The following is a 24,141-nucleotide window of genomic DNA, read 5'->3' on the forward strand; positions in this document are numbered from 1 at the left end:
GAGCTGTGTCTTAGTAAAGGGTGTTATAGAATGGTTTCTGACTGTCATTTCTAAGGAAAACAGTGTTTTGTTTCCTACTGGCAGGATATTCATTTATATCAAAAATATATGTTCACTTTGGTGTTTTGTCATTGAAATATGCTTTCAGTGTAATTATCTGCTTTGAAGGAATGATTTGACACAGACACATTATGGAAAAGTTTAGAGCTTTATAGTGAGAGTTGAGGTACTTCCCAGCATAGCATCTTGCAACTCCATACATGGAGTTTCTCCTTGGGTGCCAGATCCCAGATCAGTGGTTCAATTTTACCCGCTCGTGGGCCTGTCCTGGACACACAGAGGGAGAAGTGAAATTGAGAGGGAGTGTTGAAATTTCCCTGCTTGGAGTAAACTGTTGTTCTTATCACAAAGAAAGTATTTGAGACTTCTGTGAACATGGCCCATGGCCGTTTCTGAGATTCCCTGCCCTCTGACAGCTTGTTTTGTGTATTGGAAAGGTCTAGATGAGGATGGCTCTGCAGGAATTTCTTTTTCACTGTAAGAATCTGTCTCCTATGGAACCCAGGTTGTCCCAGGGTATGGGGAGACAGTGGAGACTGGTGGTTTCAGGATGATCCAAGGGCCTTAGCGGCAGATCCACCAGGACAGAAATCCCAGCTCTGCCTTATACTAGCTGTGTCACCTTGGTCAGGTTCCTTAATGTCAATGGATTATATTTTCTTCCTGTATGTTAGAGATACAGATAATATCGCTTTTCTAGGAATTTAGTGAAGATTAAATAACTAAAATTAATGAGGATTAAATAAGGTAATGTATGTACAGCTATGGGCATGATTCCTTGCACAAAGTTAGTGCTCAGGTAACCATTATCATTATTCTTATTTCTGTTTTGTTTGTTAGATTTGATTACTTTTAACATGTGACATGCTATTTGGGCTAATATGATGTCCGTTTGGCTCACCCGCTTACCTTTTTTATTGATATGTAATAATTGTACATATTTATGGGGCATGTATGCTATTTTGATACATGCCTATAATGTGTAATGATCAAATCAAGGTATTTAGGGTATCTATCACCTCGAACATTTATCATTTATTTGTGTTGGGAACATTCAATATCTTCTAGATATTATGAAATATACACCATACATCAGTTAACCATAGTCATCCTACTGTGTGATGAAATACTAGAACTTATTCCTTTTATCTCACTGTATTTTTGTACCCATTAAGCAACCTCTCTTCATCCTTCCCACCCCACCCCCCCACCCCCTCCTTTTTTTTTTGAGACAGAGTCTCACTCTGTCGCCAGACTGGAGTGCAGTGGCGTGATCTTGGCTCACTGCAACCTCTGCCTCCTGGGTTCAAGCGATTCTCCTGCCTCAGCCTCCCGAGTAGCTACCATGTGTGCTACCATGCCCAGCTAATTTTTGTATTTTTAGTAGAGATGGGGTTTCACCATGTTGGCCAGGATGGTCTCGATCTCTTGACCTCGTGATCTGCCCACCTCGGCCTCCCAAAGTGCTGGGATTACAGGCATGAACCACGGCGCCTGACTCCCACCCCTTTCTTAGCCTCTGATAACTATCATTCTACTTTTTACTTCCTTGAGATCCACTTTTTTAGCACCTACATATGAATGAGAAGATGTGATATTTGTTTTTCTGTGCCTTCACTTGACATAATGACCTCCAGTTCCATCCATGTTGCTGCAAATGACAGAATTCCATTCTTTTTCATGGCTGAATAGCAGTCTGTGTGTGTATTTATCCAGTCATCCATTGAACACTTAGGTTTACCTCATATCTTGGCTGTTGTGAATAGTGCTGCAATAAACACGGGGGTACAGGTATCCCTTTGATACAGTGATTTCCTTTTCTTTGGATAAATACCAAGTAGTGGGATTGCTGGATTATGTGGTAGTGCTATTTTCAGCTTTTTGAGAAATCTCTATACTGTTTTCCATAATAGTTGTACTAATTTACATTCCCACCATCAGTTCCCTTTTCTCCCCATCCGTACCAGCATTTGCTATTTTTAATCTTGATCATAGCCATTGTAACTGGGTTGAGATGATATCTCATTTTGGTTTTGACTTTCATTTCCCTGATGATTAGTGATGTTGAACGTTTTTTAATATACCCTTTGGCCATTTGTATGTCTTCTTTTGAGAAATGCCTATTCAGATCTTCTGCCTACTTTTTAATGGTATTATTTGTGGGGTTTTTTTTTCTGTTGAGTTGTTTGAGTTCCTTGTATACATTTACCTTTTTAAACCAATAATCTCATAGAAAGCTTTTTTTGTTTTAAAAAAAGTATGTATTTAAGTTGTGTAATATGATGTTTCAGTATACTTTTGCATAGTGAAATAGTTACTATAGTTATTCTTCTTCTGTGTAATGCTATTTGATTTGTTTTTGAAAATTATCTCTCAAGATTTTTTTTTTCTGACCTGCTTTCAGAATGCTATCCTTGGGTAGTGACATGATTTTTCTCTTAAATTCCATCTTGTTTGTAGGCAGACAGCCAAGTGGACCTGGTCCGGCAGCATTTCTATGAAGTATCCCTGGAATATGTCTTCAAGGTGCAGGAAGTCCAAGAGAGAAAGATGTTTGAGTTTGTGGAGCCTGTAAGTAGATATTCAGGGTTTAATGTTGTACGCATATATTCATCCCTCATTCTAACTAGTAGTAGATTACAAAATGCTCTAAGTTGTCGATGAAGAGGTTGAGCAGCCCTGACGCTGTCCCTTCTGTAAGTATCAGTGCTTTGTGAGCCTGGCTGCCCTGGATTCTTCCCAGCAGCCATTCCTGTACAACACACAGCAATGGAGATAGAGCGTCCAGCAGTCATTCCTTCTTCTAGCTACCCAGTGATGTGCCATATGATTTTCAGGTGGACAGAGTGGAAATGGGAGTCCAGAGGGGAGGGGTTCTTTATCTTGCCATGAAATAGTGATTATACCTTAACTTCCCTCCTCTCTCCTACCCTTCTTCTCTTCCTCAAATAATTCAGATGTAGTAGTCACCCACAGACATAGTACATTTCTCTTTTTACCCTCTGGTTCAAAGCCCCTTCTCACCCCATTCAGGTATTAAAAGATGCTATATAAAGTTTCTCACATGGATTTCCCACGTGGATTTGTTATAAACAGAACAGCATGGAGACTCTGCTGAGTGGACCATGATGGAACTTAGACTTGGACACTGTCCCAGTGAACATGAAGATTGCATTGTGGGAAAAAGCCTGACTTTAGTTTAGGCCACACCAGCATGGTTGTGGTTTCGTTTGGACATGGTGCCGCTCCACTTTGCTGGGTGTGGCACTGGTGTGGAGAATCCACAGCAGGAGGACTTCATGGAAACACCAAAATAGTATATGGACCTCAATTTAAAACTCTCGCAGACCATGGATTTTCCAGCCAAAATGTAGCCTCTGATTTAGACTCAAGCATAGCATCTCTGTACAAATAAGATTCTCTACCTAGATTTAAGAAAGGATAATTTTCTTTTTTCTTTTTTTTTTCTTTGAGACAGAGTCTCACTCTGTCACCCAGGCTGGAGTGCAATGATGCAATCCCAGCTCACCGCAGCCTCTGCCTCCTGGGTTCAAGTGATTCTCCTGCCTCAGCCTCCTCAGTAGCTGGGACTACAGGTGCACGCCACCACGCCTGGCTAATTTTTGTATTTTTTAGTACAGACGGGCTTTCACCATGTTGGCCAGGATGGTCTTGATCTCCTGACCTCGTGATCTGCCCACCTCGGCCTCCCAAAGTGCTGGGATTACAGGCATGAGCCACCACGCCTGACCAAGAAAGGAGAATTTTCTTAAGCAAATAAGAATAAAACTATAAGAAACTGAAAGAAGTGGCCACTCTTTCTAGTAAAGAGCATTCTGTACCTCATGTCTAATTTATAAACTTTTGGGGTGGATTTTTTTAGGCATGTAGACTTGCTAGTAGTTTCATCAAGACTCCAACTGGTGGTCAGGCACAGTGGCTCATGCCTGTAATCCTAGCACTTTGAGAGGCTGAGGGAGGAAGATCACTTGAGACTAAGAGTTTGAGATCAGCCTGGGCAACTGGGCAACATAGTGAGACTCCATCTCTTAAAAAAAAAAAGATTCCAATTGGCTTTGGAACCTTATGTCTACATCTTTTACTATGCTAGAACTATAATTTCTGGATATCACTCCCAGCTACCTCATTTGGCAGATTCCTTAAAGTCGTCAATTACTTCAGTCTCCATATATGAATATTAAAACCTTACATCTAACTTCCTGTCCAGCAGTGGTTTCAGTCAAGGTCCCAGGTCAAAAATCCCCATCTTTCCACAGGGTCTGTTAGGTATGAGCAGCTATCTGTCAGATAAAGCACCCTTATTGATTTTCGTGCTTAAAGCACAAGCTGGCCTTTCAAGCAAAGGTTTACTGAAGACTTGCTTCCTGTGGTCAGGGCAGGAATTCAAATGCTGCCACATAGAATTTGCCTTTAGCATTATTTTTATTTGCTTTTGCCAGAATTTCTAGAGAAAAAGAACAGTGCATTTCTAATAATCTTTATATATACTTCGATTAATATTATTCCAAATTTGCTTGCTTTTGATGAGTGTTTTTTGTAATTGGCCCATCCAGCTTTTTTGAGGTGAGTGTTTTATTATCCACTTTGATCTCTCAGTAGGTGTACCTAGGGAGTCAGGTATTTTATCTGTTGGCTTTTGCTGAACAGTATCCACAAAACCTCATACAACAATAGATGTTTACTTCTCACACATCTGTGAGGTTCAGCCAGCTTAGGCTGGGCTCAGCTAGATAGCTTTGCTGATCTAAATGGGTTTTCCTCCTCCTCCTTCTCCTTTTGTCTCTCCTCCCCCTCTTCCTTCCTTCTTTTTTGAGAAAAGAAACCTCTAAAGATTTACCATTCCATTTCCTGGCATTCTGTTATAGTGTGTCCATGTCTTACGGAGTTTTCACTTTAAGAAGCAGTAGCATCATGGTTAAGGATTCTAGAGCTAGACTCCCTGAATTTAAATCCCAGCCTAGCCATTTACTAGCTGTGTGTTCTTGGGCAAGTTATTTCTCTGAGCCTTACTTTCCCCATCTGCAGAATGGGGATAGTAATATCACCTACTTTATAAAGACGTATGAGGATTGGCTGAGTGTTTATCCATGTGAGGTGCTTAGAGCAGAACCTGATTAGAACCCAGTAAAAACTTAGCAATTATTATTTTTTTATTTATGAGCAAATGAGTGAAGTACCAATGTTAACAGGGCGTACTTGTTTTAATATAAACAGTTTTGGTAGCTCTAGAAGTATGTATTTATTGAATACCATAGAAAATGCTGAAAACCCAGATGCTGTGGCTGAGGCACTCACAGCCTCACTGGGGGAAGCAAGATGTTTATAGTAGAGAGCTAGCCAAGGTAGCAAGCAGTTCAGTGACAGCTTGGACAGGATGGTTGCTATAGAAGTGCCAGAGGAATTTAAAAATATAACCATTGTAGTGTGCAGATGTTTTTCAGTTCATACAGTGAGAAACCTGGAGAGCTAATGAAAAGAAATTTTCAGTCTCACGTTAGGATAAAGAGATAGTAATAGGGATTTGCCCAAAGTTAAACTAAATGTTGAGAGGCTGGATATAGGATTCAGATGTTTGGCCTTTGCTTTTCTACAGAAGTTATTGTCTCTGCACATCAGCTTCTAGGCAGGTCAGTGGCTTCAGGAGCTGGGGATTGGGAGAAGGTATTCATACAGTGAAAAAGCTACTGATGAGATCAGTGATCTCAGTGTTAGACATGCACATTCTCAGGCTTCACTCCAGACCTGAAATTTAAGGGAGGGGCCCAGTAGCCTGTAGTTTAGTAAACCTTCCAGGTGATTCAGCTGCACATTTCAGTTTGAGCCACTGGCCTAGATTATACAAAGGAAGAACATGAAATAACAATTGATGATATTATCTGAAACTATGTCATGTACCGTGCTAAGCGCTTTACCTACAGTATGTCAGTTGAACCTTATAACATCTCTGAGGGTAAGTACTGCTTTTATCCCAATTTTCAGATGAAGAAATGGAAACAAATAAGTTTCTTTACCTGCCCAACATCATGTCTAGTAAATAGCAGAGCTGGAAGGGTCTGACTCTTCATCTCCATGAAATAGCATTTGATTGCTTACAGGTGGGAAGGAAACCAGCAAGAAGTCTATTGAACTAAATTGCTGGAGTGGGTATTCATATTTGAGTTGGTTACAGTCAAGGGAATCTTCCAGTCATGTAAGGGACCTCTATGCAAATTGACCGTGTTCATTTGTTTCTTGAAAGTAACTTCAAGTACCAGGATATTATTGACCTTCAGAAAAAGAAACAGCTGTAGTGTTCCCAAGGAAGAAAAATCAGACTTCTGGGATCTAAATCAGATCTTCTGGGATATATATATGTGTATATATATAAATATATGTATGTGTGTATATATACATATATGTACATACATATGTGTGTATGTGTATATATGTATATATTTGCACTGGAAGTCTTAATTTTCTTGTCACAGTACTAAATGTTCTTGCGATTTAGATTGCAGATAATGACATATTGACTCCATGAAGATAAAGCCACATTCTCTCTGTTCCCTGAGTTTTCGTAATTGAAGGTTAGCTAGTGCAGTAGAGAACTCATTCTCCATGTTCATTAGGCACTGCATCCTCCGAGTTTTACATCGTGAATATTTCCCAGTGCCGTGTCTCTTCCTCTCCTTTCCCTCTGCTTCTGTCCCATTGCAGGTCTTCATTCTTTTCTTTGGACTTTGCATTCTGCCCTGGGCCTCCCCCTTCTCCAGTCTGGCCTGGACCAGAATGCACCTTCTAACACGTCAGCCTGATTCTCTCTCTCTCTCTTTTGCCAAGAAGCTCCTGACAGCACTCCTGTGCTAAGCCCATTACATGGATGATCTGAATTAATCTTCACTGCAACTCTGTGCAATAGTAAAAACCACTGTTATCCTCATGTCAAAGATGAGTTAAAGGAAGTTATGTGGCTTAGCCCCCTCAGCTTTTCATCACTCTACTGGCTGCCCTTCTCTTTGTTGCCTGTGTGGATGATTCTTGGTAGCTGTATTAGTTTGCTAGGGCTGCTGTAACAAAGTACCACAAATTGGGTGTCTTAGAACAACAGAAATCTGTTGTCTCACAGTTGTAAAGCCTAGAAGTCTGAAGTCAAGGTTTTGGCACCGAGATCCCTCTGAAACCTGCAGTGAAAGGCGACTTCCTTTCCTCCTTTTAGCTTCCTGTAGCTTGTGATCATGTTTGACATTCCTTGGCTTATAGATGCCTCCCTCCAGTCCTTCATCCTCACATGGCCATGCATGTCTCCGTGTCCACATTTTCACCTTTCTAAGGACACCAGCTATGGCATCCTTGTAAAAGTACTAGGGCCCACCCTAATATCCTCATTTAATTTGATTACCCATGTAAAGACCCTATTTCCAAGTAAAATCACCTTCAGAGGTATTAGGACTTCAACGTATCTTTTTTTGGGGGACACAATTCAACCCAGTAAAGTAGGTCTGTTCTATCAATGGTGACAATCCAGAATGATGCAGCCAGCATTAACTTGGGCAATTAGATTTTTGCTTCGTAAAATGAAAAAAATAAATTATGTTGTCAACTAGGAAGTAGGCATAGGTTTTGCTTATGGTTATTCTTTTAAGATAACAAGGATGGAGACGGAGGTGCAGGGAGGCGGGAAAGATCTTTCCTTTGTCAGGCTGTGATGTTGAGGTTGCCCTGTGGACAGCTGACCCCTCTTATTTGATAACCAGGTGGGACTGCAGCAAGCTCTTCCTCCTGGTGTTTGGGTAGAAGCATTTCTTTGAAGCAGACAGCTCCCCCATCTCTGGAGTCCCGTGGGCTTCATCCTGCCCCCGAGGAGTGGACTTTCATTTCTCACTTTGTAATAGTTCAAAGGTTCATATAGTGTTGGGGGTGGGGGAGAGAAAAGGTGCTGTGAGGGGAGAAGCAAGGGGGAAGTGGGCCAAAAATAGTAATATGTTAAGGAGTCATTTCCCGTAGAAAAATGGACAATCAAGGCATGAGACCAAAGGAGGAAAAACAAAATAAATATTAGTAACTCCCTGCCTTTGGGGAGCTCTTGTGGGTATGCCCAGGTGGCATGTTAGTGAGCTGTTTGAGAATATTTAATTACCCCGAGCAAGAGAGGCTCTGTTTACTTTAAGTGAAGGATAAATCATAGTTAATAGGAGGAATGACCTTGGAATTAGCTGCTTATCTTCTGCGTTATTCTCAAGTGAGGGGTAGTGTCATGCCTTGGAAAGGCGATGGGGCAGGGCATTTGCAGATGGCAGGGAGAACAGAGATAAGAAGAGGGAAAACAGTCTTCATTGTGAATGCTGGGACTCGGTTTGGCAGAGGAGCCCCTTCTTTATTATTGGAGCCATCTAGAAGGAAAGGTATGGGTCTTCCTCTCAAAAAAGTATTTTGTATAGAGTAAGCCCAAATCCTTCGGCCATCTTTGAAGAAAAGCATTCATTTTCAGTCTCTAGTGACTCGATGGGGCTTACCACTCATTCAGGGATTTATGTTAGGGGTCTGTATATGGTGCCACTGGATAGTTTTATAGCCAGAGGACCCAGCAATGCCCACTCTCCCACCACCCATGAGAATCTAAGGGGATAGACGGGCCGGGGACAATGGCAATGGGAAGTTAAGGGCCATAGTGTCATAATCTGGGTTTTATCTTTACAGTGTCCAGATCTTTGATTAAACCAGGCTGGCCTGCCCTCTGAGTTTAGGTCCAGTGCTATATACCTTTGTATATACTTTGTGCTTACTATTCCTGCTGCAAACAAGGTGGGAGAGTAGGGGGAGGGTGGGCGGGATGAGATTCCTTTACCGTCACTTATTAGAGCTGCCTCTCGGAAAAGGAGAGTTAGTTAGGTGAAAATAAGTGGGATGGGATTATGTTTAGTAAGTAAATTTTTTTTTACATAATAAGTAATGTTTAACAAGTAAAAAAAAAAATCATTCAGGGACTGAAAATCTGAAGACCACAATGTAAAATAAAGCAAATGTGTCTTGGGATAAGGTGGTATGGCACGTCAGGGAGGTCAGAGTGGACCCCTCAGAAAATGTGGGTCAGCCTTCAGAAGCCGAAGTTAATGGGATAGTCCCCAAATACCATGCAGCTGTGCTTTGTGATAGAGGCGAGGCGCTGGTCTTTCCTAAATCTCATTCAGGCTTTTATTATAGTCCTTTCTTCAGGTTGAAGTTTGGAACTGAGGGAAGATGTGTAGAACTTGAGAAGGGGCCAGGAAAGCATAACAACAGTGAGGTTTGGATGTAAGCTCCGAGAGGAAAGACCACAGGAACGTTGTTTGTTTAGTTTGGAGAAATGAAGGCTGGCCGGGGCTCAGGGAGGGGACATTAATAGTTTTTAAGTATGTGAAGGAGTGTGGTGAGCATTGTGGTGAACAGATGTTTTTACCATTCACTAAAGACAAGACTAAACAATGAAACAGGCTTACCTTTTAGCCTGAGGGATTTAATTGAGAATTTAGGGAAACCACCATAAGTGAAAATGTGGGAATATGGAAATATTTAATAAAGGAATCCATAGTGTTTACTTTTGAGTAGTTTGGGGAAAGCACAGAAATACACTTCAGTTGGATGATTTTCTTTGATTTGACTTTGCCTGTTAGACTGTAGACTCAGGACACCCCACTTCCTTTTCTCCCTTCCTCTTCTGTGTAATAACCTGATACTACAAATGTACTAGAGGGAAACTGAGTCAGAACCCTGGTCTTTGGTTTCTGAGGAAATGACGTTCTCAGCAGGTGGTGAGGCCCACAGGGCAAGGGCATGGGTGTTGGTGCCAAGGAGACCTGGTTTCAAGTTCTGGCTGCCACTTACTGTGTGTTTTGGGGCAAGTTTCTTAACCTCTCTGAACCTGCTTCCTCATTATTAAAATGGGGATAACAGTAGTGCTTAGGTCATGGGATGTTGTGAGTACTCACTCAGAGCATGGAAGGGCATAGTGCCTGGCACACAGTTGGTGCTCTTTAAATGTCAGCCATTATTATTCTTTTAGACTTTCAACCCAGTGTTGGCAGCTAGATACAGCTACATAATACCTCTTTTCAACCTGGTTATGTGACCTTTGCCTTTCTTCCTTCATTACAGCTGCTGGCCTTCCTGCAAGGACTCTTCACTTTCTATCACCATGGTTACGAACTGGCCAAGGATTTCGGGGACTTCAAGACACAGTTAACCATTAGCATACAGAATGTGAGTGGGCATAGGGACAGGCTTCCTTTCTCTGGTTAAGGAAAAACAAAATGTGGGCCTGATTGCCCTAGAAACCATCCAGGTGGCTTGGAATGTAGGTGAGGAGGGTGGGTCTTGCTTGGGTTCAGAGGGAAACTAGGGGCAGGCATTTCTGGAGTGCTTGGTGGTTCTGAGTTAGACCATCATCCTCTTCTCCATTATTTCGAAGCCCTATTTATGTTCTCGGAAGTGCTGCTGCTGATTATGTTTCAAATCTGTAGCATCTGTAGCACTGGAGTCAGGATTTCCTTTGGCGGTGGAAATCCCAGCCCGACCCAGCCTCCAGTCTATGCATCTAGCTGCCTGACTACATGAGACCATGTGGAGTGTGTGTTCTGGGGATGGGGGCTGGGGACACATGCTGGCGTCCGGCTCAAAGGATGTGCTCTTGTCCAACTCTTAGGAAGGCTGGCAGGAAATCCAAGTCTGTACTTCGCTCCCAGTGTGGTCAGCATTCCCAAGTTTTAAACACAGGACCTTTTGGTGCACAGAATCCTGCACAGGGCCTTTTGGTTAGCAGTTACTGGGGCTTAAGCCCCCTTCTTCACTGTGGGATTGGACCATGTTATTCTTCATATTTTCTTTGTCTGTAGGTGATCTTGTGTCCATGTGGGTTGTACTGCATGGCTTTTAGAAGCCTGGAGGTTACATAGTAGTCAGTGTTGTCTCAGAGAACAGGAAGTTGCAGAATCTTGAAAAAGGTTTCACAAAGCATGGCTTCCCCTTAGGCTGGGTTCCTCAGAATGCAGGCTCTGAAATCGAGATTGGCATGCAACGGGCTTACTGGAGGTGGGGGCAATGCTGGTAAAAACACCTGTGACAGAGTGAGGGCACCTGGACTCGCAGAGGGGAAAATAGAGCTGTGATGCAGATGCAGCAGAGGTCTCAGTGCAGGGGAGGCTCTGGAGCTGGGATGATCCTTCACAGTCGCCCTGAACGCAAGCAAGGGGGCCAGGCTTTCGACCCCTTCCGCCTTTCCTCTAGCCTTGACTAGTCATTGGGTGCAGGCTGACCTTGAGTGAAGGAACTCCCCTTTTAAGGAGGGACTCATCTGTGAGCCATCAGCAAGCAACATTCATGGCAGCTGGAGAAATGAACGCCTAGGTCCTTAAGTCATACAGGCCCCTAGAGAATCTGAATCAGAATCACCTGGGAGGCTTATTGTAAAACACACTTTTTGGCGTCCAGAGGTGCTGAACTGATCTGTAGGAGTGAGGGCTGGGTGTTTGCATTTTCTATAAGATCCCTAGGTGATTTTGATGGTCACTAGAGTTTGAGAGTCATTCTGGTATAGGACCTTAAGGCCAAAGTATACTTCTTATAAGGGAGTATTTGGCCAGTTCCTGGAAGACTGAATGTCCTTTATCTCATTTTAGATCTAAGGATTCTATTAGGTTGATCTTCTGGATTGTTAAAACAGATACTTCGTTTCTTTGATTTGAATACAATTATTTTCATCCTAGACAAGAAATCGCTTTGAAGGCACTAGATCAGAAGTGGAATCACTGATGAAAAAGATGAAGGAGAATCCCCTTGAGCACAAGACCATCAGTCCCTACACCATGGAGGGATACCTCTACGTGCAGGAGAAACGTGAGTGCTTTGACTAGCAACAGCTTGGGATGTACTCAGGCCTCTTAACTAGAAGGTGGAGGGTGTATCCAGCAGTGCCTACCTTACTATAAATACATGCTTGGATAAACAAGAACAATTTTATAGTTCATCTTTCCAAAGGGAAAGATGTTGTCCACAGAATCTTGTCTACCTTTGTTTTTCCTTATGAATGGGAATTCCTTTGGGAACCTGCAATTCTTTAAGGCTCTATGGTTGCTCTTCTCTCTCTAGTGTTACTCTACTCTTGAGGTTCCTATACCCCTAGTCCAGCTTTATATACCATACCCTGAGCATAGTGGCCTTGGAAAGGTCTTGCATGCTAGGCCCCTCTTATCTATCAGCAGTGTATCCTTTGGTAGACTTAATACTTGGTGATTCTGTTTTCATTTGGCATTGTTTCAGCAAGGCCCAAACAATCATGACTTAGGCCCTCTCCCTCTTCTCCTCAACTCATTTCATTCCAACACTTGAATTTTATGAAAAGTAGAAACAAAGGCTCACTTCAAGAGCCAGGAAGAAGGTTGGATGCGGTGGCTCACGTCTGTAATCCCAGTACTTTTGGAGGCTGAGGTCGGTGGATTGCTTGAGCTCAGGAGTTCAAGACCAGCCTGGGCAACATGGTGAAACCCTGTCTCTACAAAAATACAAAAAGTAGCCGGGTGTGGTGGTGTGCACCTGTGGTCCCAGCTACTTGGGAGGCTGAGGTGGGAGGATTACTTACAGGAGTGAGCCTGTTGAGGTTTATAAGAGCTCAGGAGGTGGAGGCTGCAGTGAGCTGAGATTGCCACTGCTGTACTCCAGCCTGGGTGACAGAGCAAGACCCTGTCTCTGAAAAGAAAAAAAAAAAAAAAAAAAGAGCCAAGAATACTCATTGCTCTGCCAGTGGTGTCTAGGAAAGGAATGCCAGGTGCTGCCAACATGGACATTTTAGTGATGACTCACAAGTTCATGCCTTACGGCTGGGGAAAGGCTCTGTGATGGGGCCGTGCCGTTTGGGGTAGCACATTCAGACTTAATTCATGTATGCAATGCTAGGAATGAAAGAAAGTGAATATTTTTTCTTTAATGGGTAATTCTTCTCCTAGTCCTTTGGTAGAGAACATTGGTCTTTCCAGATTTTTGCAGGTTTTGTGTTCTTTCATGTCCTTCTCTTGATGTAGAGTTAGGCAGATGTCTTCACTCCTAATGGCTTCCTGATGGAATAGAATAGAAATACTTGGTTTCACTAATTATTCTATTTAGTAATTACTCAAAAATTTGTTTGGACTTAAGTTTCCTGGTAACAGTGGGGCAGTAGTGGTGTTGGAGGTATTGGCTGTGATGAGGATTACCTTCCTTATTCTTAGAGAGATGAGCCTGTTGAGGTTTATAAGAAATGTAACTACTTCAGTTGTGTGTATTGTATATGCTTGAATACAAAGTGATCCCCTCTTTGCCCAGTGAGAAGATCCCTGCAAAAGGTTTTAGGTCTACTTGAAAATATAAATTTTTAGGACTCTAAAAATATAGTTCAAAGTCTGCCTATATACTTAATTTGTTAATATATCATTCACTTACATCTATAAAATCAATGTTGCTTTTTTGCACTCTCATATGATATCACACACTTTTATTCAGACACTTCACGTGCTCTTTCAACATTAGTGTGTTGATTATCACGAGAACACTTTTTTGTTCCCTAACACAGTCCAGAGCACATGATGGGGATACAGCACTTTTTTTTTAAATTTTAAATTTTTTGTAACTTGTTATTTTGAAATAATTTCAGATATGCAGAAAAGTTGCAAGAATGGTGTAAGGAACAACCATAAACCCTTTACCCAGTGCACCAATTTTTAACATTTAGTCACAATTATATCATTCCTTCTCTCTGTGTGTGGGTGTGTGAGTATGAACGTGAGTACGACTTGCATACACACACATACACACTTTTTTCTGAGTCATTTGAGAATATGGTTGCATATACCATGCTTCTTCAGTAGTGAGTATTTTCTAAGAATAAAAGATATTCTTTTTATGTAAATGCATCTGTTAGGTTGGTGCAAGAGTTCAATTGCGATTTTAGCCATTACTTTTAATGGCAAAAACCATAATTACTCTTGCACCAACCTAATATCAAATTTAACATTGGTGCAATATTTAATCTGAACTACAGTCCGTATTCCAGGTTTGCCAGTTGTACCAATAATGGCCTTCTAAAGCATTTTGTTGCTCTCCAGTACAGAACCTCATACTGCATTTAGTTGTCATGACTTTAGTCTCCCTTAATCTGGAACAGTTCTCCAGCTTTTCTTTGTCTTTCATGACATTGACATTTTTGAACAGCACAGTCCAGTTCCTTTATACAGTTTTCTTCAGCATGGGTTTATCTGGTGTTTCTTCATGATTAGATTTGGATTATGCATCCCTGGTCAAATCTTACATAAAAGTTCTTCTCTGGGGCCACATCTGGACACATGTGGTGTTGATCTGCCCCTCAGTGGTGATGTAAATTTTGATCACCCAGTCAAGGTATTGTCTGGTTTCTCCACTATACAGTCACTATTTTCCCCTTCTAACTAATTAGCAATCTGAAGGTAACACTTTAAGATCTGTAAATATCCTTCTCCTTATCACACTTTACCTCCATAGATTTAGCATCCATTGACATTCCTTGCCTGAGCTGATCTTTACTATGATGGTTGCAAAATGGTGACTTCTCAGTTCCACCAAACCCTCCACATTTCATAGTTACCAGTGTACTTATGTAAGGAAGAGTCCTGCTCCTCTTTCTTCTTCCCTCTCTCCCTTCCTACTGTCTATCCATCCATCCGTCCATCCATTATCCATCTTTCCATTGTCAGTTTGGATTTATGGGTTCCTATTTTGTTCAGGAGGCTATAATTTATCACTGTCCTTATTTATCTTGATCCTCAAGTTGTCCAAGATACAGTGCTTTGGGAATCTTTGTGTTGTTCAATTGCTGGAATTTTTTTCCCCAATCTGTAAGAAAACACTAAGATGGTTTGTATTTTCATTTGTCCTTGATGGCCCAGTGGAAACATTTTACTGTATTTTTCAAGTTTACTAAATGACATCTAACACTTGCAGTTGGCAGTCATGCCATACCATTGATAATTATTAAATGTCTGCTAATTCTCTTTATGTTTAAAAAATTATTTTTTAACAATTTCTGCTGTGTGATCTCCATAAGTCCCTAAAACTAGTATTGGTTGAAGTCCTTTACAGGCTGACTAATGCCTTCTTCCTCTAATAGTGCTTTGTTTTCAAGTAGTTGGCTAAGCACTGAGTAAAATCAGAGACTTGGCCAGTATGCGACTGCATGGCACCTCCCTCTTAAGGTGACATACTAATCTTGAGGGACATAGTCCTTAGAGGTTACATCTGGGCATTGACAGTCACTTCCACTCTGCATCTCTGGTGTCTCTGAGGTCTCCTTGTCTGCTTTTCAGATCTTCTTGAGTTCTGCTAAAGTAAGTTAGGGGTTTGGAAGTAGGTCAGAACCCCTGATGTCTGTGCACACAGTCACAGAGCAGCTGTGTGGGAAGCATGATGTCATCGCAACAGATGGGAATGGTCACAAGCGCTTGGAGAAGGCTTTCTGTGTTCTCTTCTTACTCCTGTCAGTGAAGAGAGTGGAAACTTCAGTTGGGGCTTGATGATGGGAACGTGGATTAGTTTCCCCAGGGAACCTTTGCTTCCGTGGTATTTTAAGACTCACTGGATGTAGCATTAATGAGAAACAGTCTTCTTTGGTCCCTGGGGGAAATCCCTGGGTTGGTTTCATTTGAGCCTGTGGGATCAGATTTCTGTCTATTCATTCTAGCTGGTGTGGAGAATATATTACTCTTAACATAGTATAAGGGTAGATGAGCATTATGAATTATGGGTTATGGTTTTTCCAGCTCACGATGTATAGCATACAGTGAAATGTATAGATATTTTATGGGAAATATTACCTTTTAGGTCACTTTGGAACTTCTTGGGTGAAGCACTACTGTACATATCAACGGGATTCCAAACAAATCACCATGGTACCATTTGACCAAAAGTCAGGAGGAAAAGGGGTGAGTTCATTTTTAAAATTTGATGTTTGATTTGCTTGGCTAACATAATGATTATAGTGCATGTATAAAGTAACACCTCCAGTGTTATATTTATGTTTCATTATAAATTTGAAATTAATAATTAAAAAAATTTTTTTTTAAATTATTATTATACTTTAGGTTTTAGGGTACATGTGCACAATGTGCAAGTTTGTTACATATGTGTCCACGTGCCATGTTGTTTTGCTGCACCCATTAACTCGTCATTTAGCATTAGGTATATCTCCTAATGCTGTCCCTCCCCCGACACCACAACAGTCCCGAGAGTGTGATGTTCCCCTTCCTGTGTCCATGAGTTCTCATTGTTCAATTCCCACCTATGAGTGAAAACATGAGGTGTTTGGTTTTTTGTCCTTGTGATAGTTTACTGAGAATGATGTTTTCCAGTTTCATCTACGTCCCTACAAAGGACATGAACTCATCATTTTTTATGGCTGCATAGTATTCCATGGTGTATATGTGCCACATTTTCTTAATCCAGTCTATCGTTGTTGGACTCCATTTGGGTTGGTTCCAGGTCTTTGCTATTGTGAATAGTGCTGCAATAAACATACGTGTGCATGTGTCTTTATAGCAGCATGATTTATAGTCCTTTGGGTATATACCCAGTAATGGGATGGCTGGGTCAAATGGTATTTCTAGTTCTAGATCCCTGAGGAATCGCCCACCACACTGACTTCCACAATGGTTGAACTAGTTTACAGTCCCACCAACAGTGTAAAAGTGTTCCTATTTCTCCACATCCTCTCCAGCACCTGTTGTTTCCTGACTTTTTAATGATGGCCATTCTAACTGGTGTGAGATGGTATCTCACTGTGGTTTTGATTTGCATTTCTCTGATGGCCAGTGATGATGAGCATTTTTTCATGTGTTTTTTGGCTGCATAAATGTCTTCTTTGGAGAAGTGTCTGTTCATGTCCTTTGCACACTTTTTGATGGAGTTGTTTGTTTTTTTCTTGTAAATTTGTTTGAGTTCATTGTAGATTCTGGATATTAGCCCTTTGTCAGATGAGTAGGTTGCAAAAATTTTCTCCCATTTTGTAGGTTGCCTGTTCACTCTGATGGTAGTTTCTTTTGCTGTGTAGAAGCTCTTTAGTTTAATGAGATCCCATTTGTCAATTTTGGCCTTTGTTGCCATTGCTTTTGGTGTTTTAGACATGAGGTCCTTGCCCACGCCTGTGTCCTGAATGGTATTGCCTAGGTTTTCTTGTAGGATTTTAATGGTTTTAGGTCTAACATTTAAGTCTTTAATCCATCTTGAATTAATTTTTGTATAAGGTGTGTGGAAGGGATCCAGTTTCAGCTTTCTACATATGACTAGCCAGTTTTCCCAGCACCATTTATTAAATAGGGAATCCTTTCCCCATTTCTTGTTTTTGTCAGGTTTGTCAAAGATCAGATAGTTGTAGATATGCAGCATCATTTCTCAGGGCTCCGTTCTGTTCCATTAATCTATGTCTCTGTTGTGGTACCAGTACCATGCTGTTTTGGTTACTGTAGCCTTGTAGTATAGTTTGAAGTCAGGTAGCGTGATGCCTCCAGCTTTGTTCTTTTGGCTTAGGATTGACATGGTGATACGGGCTCTTTTTTAGTTCCATATGAACTTGAAAGTAGTTTTTTCCAATTCTGTGAAAAAAGTCATTGGTAGCTTGATGGGGATGGCATTGAATCTATAAATTACCTTGGACAGTATGGCCATTTTCACGATATTGATTCTTCTAACCCATGAGCATGGAATGTTCTTCCATTTGTTTGTATCCTCTTTTATTTCATTGAGCAGTGGTTTGTAGTTCTCCTTGAAGAGGTCCTTCACATCCCTTGTAAGTTGGATTCCTAGGTATTTTATTGTATTTGAAGCAATTGTGAATGGGAGTTCACTCATGATTTGGCTCTCTGTTTGTCTGTAATTGGTGTACAAGAATGCTTGTGATTTTTGTACATTGATTTTGTATCCTGAGACTTTGCTGAAGTTGCTAATCAGCTTAAGGAGAATTTGGGCTGAGACGATGGGGTTTTCTAGATATACAATCATGTCATCTGCAAACAGGGACACTTTGACTTCCTCTTTTCCTAATTGAATACCCTTTATTTTCTTCTCCTGCCTGATTGCCCTGGCCAGAACTTCCAGCACTATGTTGAATAGGAGTGGTGAGAGAGGGCATCCCTCTCTTGTGCCAGTTTTCAAAGGGAATGCTTCCAGTTTTTGCCCATTCAGTATGATATTGGCTGTGGGTTTGTCATAGATAGCTCTTATTATTTTGAGATACATCCCATCAATACCTAATTTATTGAGAGTTTTTAGCATGAAGTGTTGTTGAATTTTGTCAAAAGCCTTTTCTGCATCTATTAAGATAATCATGTGGTTTTTGTCTTTGGTTCTGCTTATATGCTGGATTACATTTATTGATTTGCGTATGTTGAACCAGCCTTGCATCCCAGGGATGAAGCCCACTTGATCATGGTGTATAAGCTTTTTGATGTGCTGCTGGATTCGGTTTGCCAGTATTTTATTGAGGATTTTTGCATCAATGTTCATCAAGGATATTGGTCGGAAATTCTCTTTTTTGGTTATGTCTCTGCCAAGCTTTGGTATCAGGACGATGCTGGCTTCATAAAATGTGTTAGGGAGGATTCCCTCTTTTTCTGTCGATTGGAATAGTTTCAGAAGGAATGGTACCAGTTCCTCCTTGTACCTCTGGTAGAATTCGGCTGTGAATCCATCAGGTCCTGGACTCTTTTTGGTTGGTAAGCTATTGATTATTGCCACAATTTCAGAGCCTGTTATTGGTCTATTCAGAGATTCAACTTCTTCCTGGTTTAGTCTTGGGAGGGTGTATTTGTTGAGGAATTTATCCATTTCTTCTAGATTTTCTAGTTTATTTGCATAGAGGTGTTTGTAGTATTCTCTGATGGTAGATCGTATTTCTGTGGGATCGGTGGTGATATCCCCTTTTTCATTTTTTATTGCATCTATTTGATTCTTCTCTCTTTTCTTCTTTATTAGTCTTGCTAGTGGTCTATCAATTTTGTTGATCTTTTCAAAAAACCAACTCCTGGATTCATTAATTTTTTGAAGGGTTTTTTGTGTCTCTGTTTCCTTCAATTCTGCTCTGATTTTAGTTATTTCTAGCCTTGTGCTAGCTTTTGAATGTGTTTGCTCTTGCTTTTCTAGTTCTTTTAATTGTGATGTTAGGGTGTCAATTTTGGATCTTTCCTGCTTTCTGTTGTGGGCATTTAGTGCTATAAATTTCCCTCTACACACTGCTTTGAATGTGTACCAGAGATTCTGGTCTGTTGTGTCTTTGTTCTCGTTGGTTTCAAAGAACATCTTTATTTCTGCCTTCATTTCATTATGTACCCAATAGTCATTCAGGAGCAGGTTGTTTAGTTTCCATGTAGTTGAGCAGTTTTGAATGAGTTTCTTAATCCTGAGTTCTAGTTTGATTGCACTGTGGTCTGAGAGACAGTTTGTTATAATTTCTGTTCTTTTACATTTGCTGAGGAGAGCTTTAGTTCCAACTATGTGGTCAATTTTGGAATAGGTGTGGTATGGTGCTGAAAAAAAGGTATATTCTGTTAATTTGGAGTGGAGAGTTCTGTAGATGTGTATTAGGTCCACTTTGTGCAGAGCTGAGTTCAATTCCTGGATATCCTTGTTAACTTTCTGTCGCGTTGATCTGTCTAATGTTGACAGTGGGGTGTTAAAATCTCCCGTTATTATTGTGTGGGAGTTTAAGTTCCTTTGTAGGTCACTCAGGACTTGCTTTATGAATCTGGGTGCTTCTGTGTTGGGTGCATATATATTTAGGATAGTTAGCTCTTGTTGAATTGATCCCTTTACCATTATATGATGGCCTTCTTTGTCTCTTTTGATCTTTGTTGGTTTAAAGTCTATTTTATCAAAGACTAGGATTGCAACCCCTGCCTTTTTTTGTTTTCCATTTGCTTGATAGATCTTCCTCCATCCCTTTATTTTGAGTCTGTGTGTGTCTCTGCACGTGAGATGGGTTTCCTGAATATAGCCCGCTGATGGATCTTGACTCCTTATCCAGTTTGCCAGTCTGTGTCTTTTAATTGGAGCATTTAGCCCATTTACATTTAAAGTTAATATTGTTATGTGTGAATTTGATCCTGTCATTATGATGTTAGTTGATTGTTTTGCTCGTTAGTTGATGCAGTTTCTTCCTAGCCTTGATGGTCTTTACAATTTGGCATGTTTTTGCAGTGGCTGGTACTGGTAGTTCCTTTCCATGTTTAGTGCTTCCTTCAGGAGGTCTTGTAGGGCAGGCCTGGTGGTGACAAAATCACTCAGCATTTGCTTGTCTGTAAAGTATTTTATTTCTCCTTCACTTATGAAGCTTAGTTTGGCTGGATATGAAATTCTGGGTTGAAAATTCTTTTCTTTAAGAATGTTGAATATCGGCCCCCACTCTCTTCTGGCTTGTAGAGTTTCTGCCGAGAGATCAGCTGTTAGTCTGAGGGGCTTCCCTTTGTGGGTAACCCAACCTTTCTCTCTGGCTGCCCTTAACATTTTTTCCTTCATTTCAACTTTGGTGAATCTGACAATTATGTGTCTTGGAGTAGCTCTTCTCGAGGAGTATCTTTGTGGCATTCTCTGTATTTCCTGAATCTGAATGTTGGCCTGCCTTTCTAGATTGGGGAAGTTCTCCTGGATAATATCTTGCAGAGTGTTTTCCAACTTGGTTTCCATTCTCCCCGTCATTTTCAGGTACACCAATCAGACGTAGGTTTGGTCTTTTCACATAGTCCCAAATTTCTTGGAGGCTTTGTTCATTTCTTTTTATTCTTTTTTCTCTAAACTTCCCTTCTCGCTTCATTTCATTCATTTCATCTTCCATCACTGATACCCTTTCTTCCAGGTGATCGCATTGGTCACCGAGGCTTCTGCAGTCTTTGTGTAGTTCTCGATACTTGGCTTTCAGCTCCATCAGCTCCTTTAAGCCCTTCTCTCCATTGGTTATTCTAGTTATCCATTCGTCTAATTTTTTTTCAAAGTTTTTAACTTCTTTACTATTGTTTTGAATTTCCTCCCGTAGCTTGGAGTAGTTTGATCGTCTGAAGCCTTCTTCTCTCAACTCGTCAAAGTCATCCTCCGTCCAGCTTTGTTCCACTGCTGGTGAGGAACTGCGTTCCTTTGGAGGAGGAGAGGTGCTCTGCTTTTTAGAGTTTCCAGTTTTTCTGCTCTGTTTTTTCCCCATCTTTGTGGTTTTATCTACTTTTGGTCTTTGATGATGGTGATGTACAGATGGGTTTTTGGTGTGGATGTCCTTTCTGTTTGTTAGCTTTCCTTCTACCAGACAGGACCCTCAGCTGCAGGTCTGTTGGAGTTTGCTCAAGGTCCACTCCAGACCCTGTTTGGCTGGGTGTCAGCAGTGGTGGCTGCAGAACAGCGGATTTTCTTGAGACCACAAATTCAGCTGTCTGGTAGTTCCTCTGGAAGTTTTGTCTCAGAGGAGTACCCGGCTGAGTGAGGTGTCAGTCTGTCCCTACTGGGGGGTGCCTCCCAGTTAGGCTGCTCGGGGTTCAGGGACCCACTTTAGGAGGCAGTCTGTCCCTTCTCAGATCTCCAGCTGCGTGCTGGGAGAACCACTACTCTCTTCAAAGCTGTCAGTCAGACAGGGACATTTAAGTCTGCAGAGGTTCCTGCTGAATTTTTGTTTGTCTGTGCCCTGCCCCCAGAGGTGGAGCCTACAGAGGCAGGCAGGCCTCCTTGAGCTGTGGTGGGGTCCACCCAGTTCGAGCTTCCTGGCTGCTTTGTTTACCTAAGCAAGCCTGGGCAATGGTGGGCGCCCCTCCCCCAGCCTCGCTGCCACCTTGCAGTTTGATCTCAGACTGCTGTGCTAGCAATCAGCGAGACTCCGTGGGCATAGGGCCCTCCGAGCCAGGTGCGGGACACAATCTCCTGGTGTGCCGTTTTCCAGGCCGTTGGAAAAGCGCAGTATTGGGGTGGGACTGACCCGATTTTCCAGGTGCCGTCTGTTACCCCTTTCTTTGACTAGGAAAGGGAACTCCCTGACCCCTTGCACTTCCCGAGGGAGGCAATGCCTTGCCCTGCTTCAGCTTGCGCACAGTGCTCTGCACCGACTGTCCTGCACCCACTATTTGGCACTCCCTAGTAAGATGAACTTGGTACCTCAAACGGAAATGAAGAAATCACCTGTCTTCTGTGTCGCTCAGGCTGGGAGCTGTAGACCGGAGCTGTTCCTATTTGGCCATCTTGGCTCCCTTAAAAAATTTTTATACAGTAGTTCCAGGAAGCCTAAGAGGCTGAAGAATCACTAAAATAAGATGATTACTCTTAGCTCTAAGTTATGTTAGGAACTGCAATTAAGAAATATTTTTGTATTTCACATATATACAATATCAAGCGTGTCAAATATTTTTATATGCTAAAAATTATTGAATGACCTCATCCTGTGAAACTGATTCAATCCCACTCCCACTTGATACCTGGAGAGCTGCCAGTGGCAGTGTAGATGTCCTGGTTACCTGTTGCTGTGTAACAAGTCACCCCAAAACTTAGCAACATTTAAAACAACAACAATCATTTTAGTATTTCTCATCGTTTCTGTGGGTCACGAATTCAGGGGGCATTTGGATGGATGGTTCAGGCTTGAGGTTTCTCATAAAGTACTAAGCAGATGGTAGCTAGAGCTGGAACCAGGAGGGTCTGAAGCAGCTCAAGCTGGACAAATACAGCTGTCGTCCTCTCTCCTGTATCCTTCTCTTCCCTTTTCCCTCTTTCTCTGCATACTCTCAGGGCCTCGCCATTTGGTCTCTCTGTATTAGCAAGTTTGGGCTTCCTCACAGCATGGTGGCCTCAGGGCAGCAAAAGGTTTTAGGAGTGAATGTTCTAGAAACTAAAGTAGACACTGCATTGCCTTTTCATGACTTAATCTCAGAAGTCATAGAGGCTTACTTTTACCTTATCTGTTGGTTGAAATGGTCACAATAGCTCTCTCAGTTTCAATGGGGGAGGAGGTAGACCCTGCCCCTCCATGGGAGGGGCATCAAAGTCTCATTGTAGGAAAAGCACGTGGCGTAGAAGGTGATATGTGGCTATCTTTGGAAGAGACAGTTGGGCACATATGGCTCCCTGGTGTCCCCGCCGTTGGGCAGCTCCTTGAATACCCCTAGTTCTTCCCTCCTCCTGGCTGTTGCCTCTCGCCTCCTGCCTGCTTGTCACTCTCCTCTGAGTGCTCCCACAGCAGGCCACATGCATTTCTATGGAGGTACCTGTCTTTTCTCTTTGTTCCTATGCTTTATTTTCTTCCTTTGGTATTCTACATTTCATTATGATAGCCCTAGCTTTGATTTTTTTCTTTTTTAATCTATTGCTTGGGAGTTTTTGGTTTTCCAGGATTTGAGATTTGGTCTCTTCCAATAACTCTGGAAAATTCTCACCAATTATCACTTTGAGTTTTGCCTCCTTTCCATTCTATTGTCTCCCTCTGGAGATATTTAAATGTTTTTAATAAAAATATTTACATATTTCATCTCTTTGAATCTCTGGACTACATTCTGAATAATCTCTCTTGCTCTGTCTTCAGCTTAAATAATTTTTCATTTGTATCTAATTTGTCGATAAATTAGTCTTCTGCAAGCATTCCACTTCGGTCCTCTCTGTGGTACATTTTTATGCAACATGTTGAGTTTGCGTGTGTGTGGGCATTATAGAGTAGGGGTTAAGAGCGCTGGCTTTGCTCTCAGTCTGTCTGGGCCAGTGCTATTAGATGCTGTTGTCATTACTGTTAGGTACTCAGCCATGTTGTGCCCCTTGTTCTCTTCCACTTCCAGTTTTTCTTCCTGGCTTTCTTTTACTTAAGCCACGATAGAGAAGTTTATCAGCATCTATGCTCCTTCCCTGAATCAAAGCAATAACAAAGCCCTTTTTATGTTTCTTGGCAGGGGCAGGATTGATTTATAAATAATCTCAGGAAAACAGATGTTAAAATATCATAATAGAGAAATTACATTTAGGAGGAATATTAAAAACCTACATTATTAGGTGTCCCCTAGTTTTCATGAAATGGAAACAGAGTTGGGCCTGCTTTCCTTGGATTGA

General features: G+C 41.6%; 1 protein-coding gene across 11 annotated transcripts in view; it reads left to right on the forward strand.

Moving 5' to 3' along the window:
- Positions 1-24,141, forward strand: part of ARHGAP26 (Rho GTPase activating protein 26) — a 477,291-nt gene that overhangs the window by 121,654 nt on the left and 331,496 nt on the right. For all 11 annotated transcript variants that reach the window (XR_009213838.1, XM_032158217.2, XM_032158220.2 and 8 more), the window contains exons 6-9: positions 2,521-2,631; positions 10,192-10,296; positions 11,799-11,928; positions 15,916-16,016. Coding sequence is in view for 10 of the 11 variants with exons in the window: in XM_032158217.2 (XP_032014108.1) it covers positions 2,521-2,631; positions 10,192-10,296; positions 11,799-11,928; positions 15,916-16,016 (447 nt within the window). In the remaining variant the exon portion in view is untranslated. The remainder of the gene's footprint in view (positions 1-2,520; positions 2,632-10,191; positions 10,297-11,798; positions 11,929-15,915; positions 16,017-24,141) is intronic.

This window comes from Hylobates moloch, unplaced genomic scaffold (genome assembly GCF_009828535.3).
Source record: "Hylobates moloch isolate HMO894 unplaced genomic scaffold, HMol_V3 SCAFFOLD_6, whole genome shotgun sequence".
NCBI lineage: Eukaryota > Metazoa > Chordata > Mammalia > Primates > Hylobatidae > Hylobates > Hylobates moloch.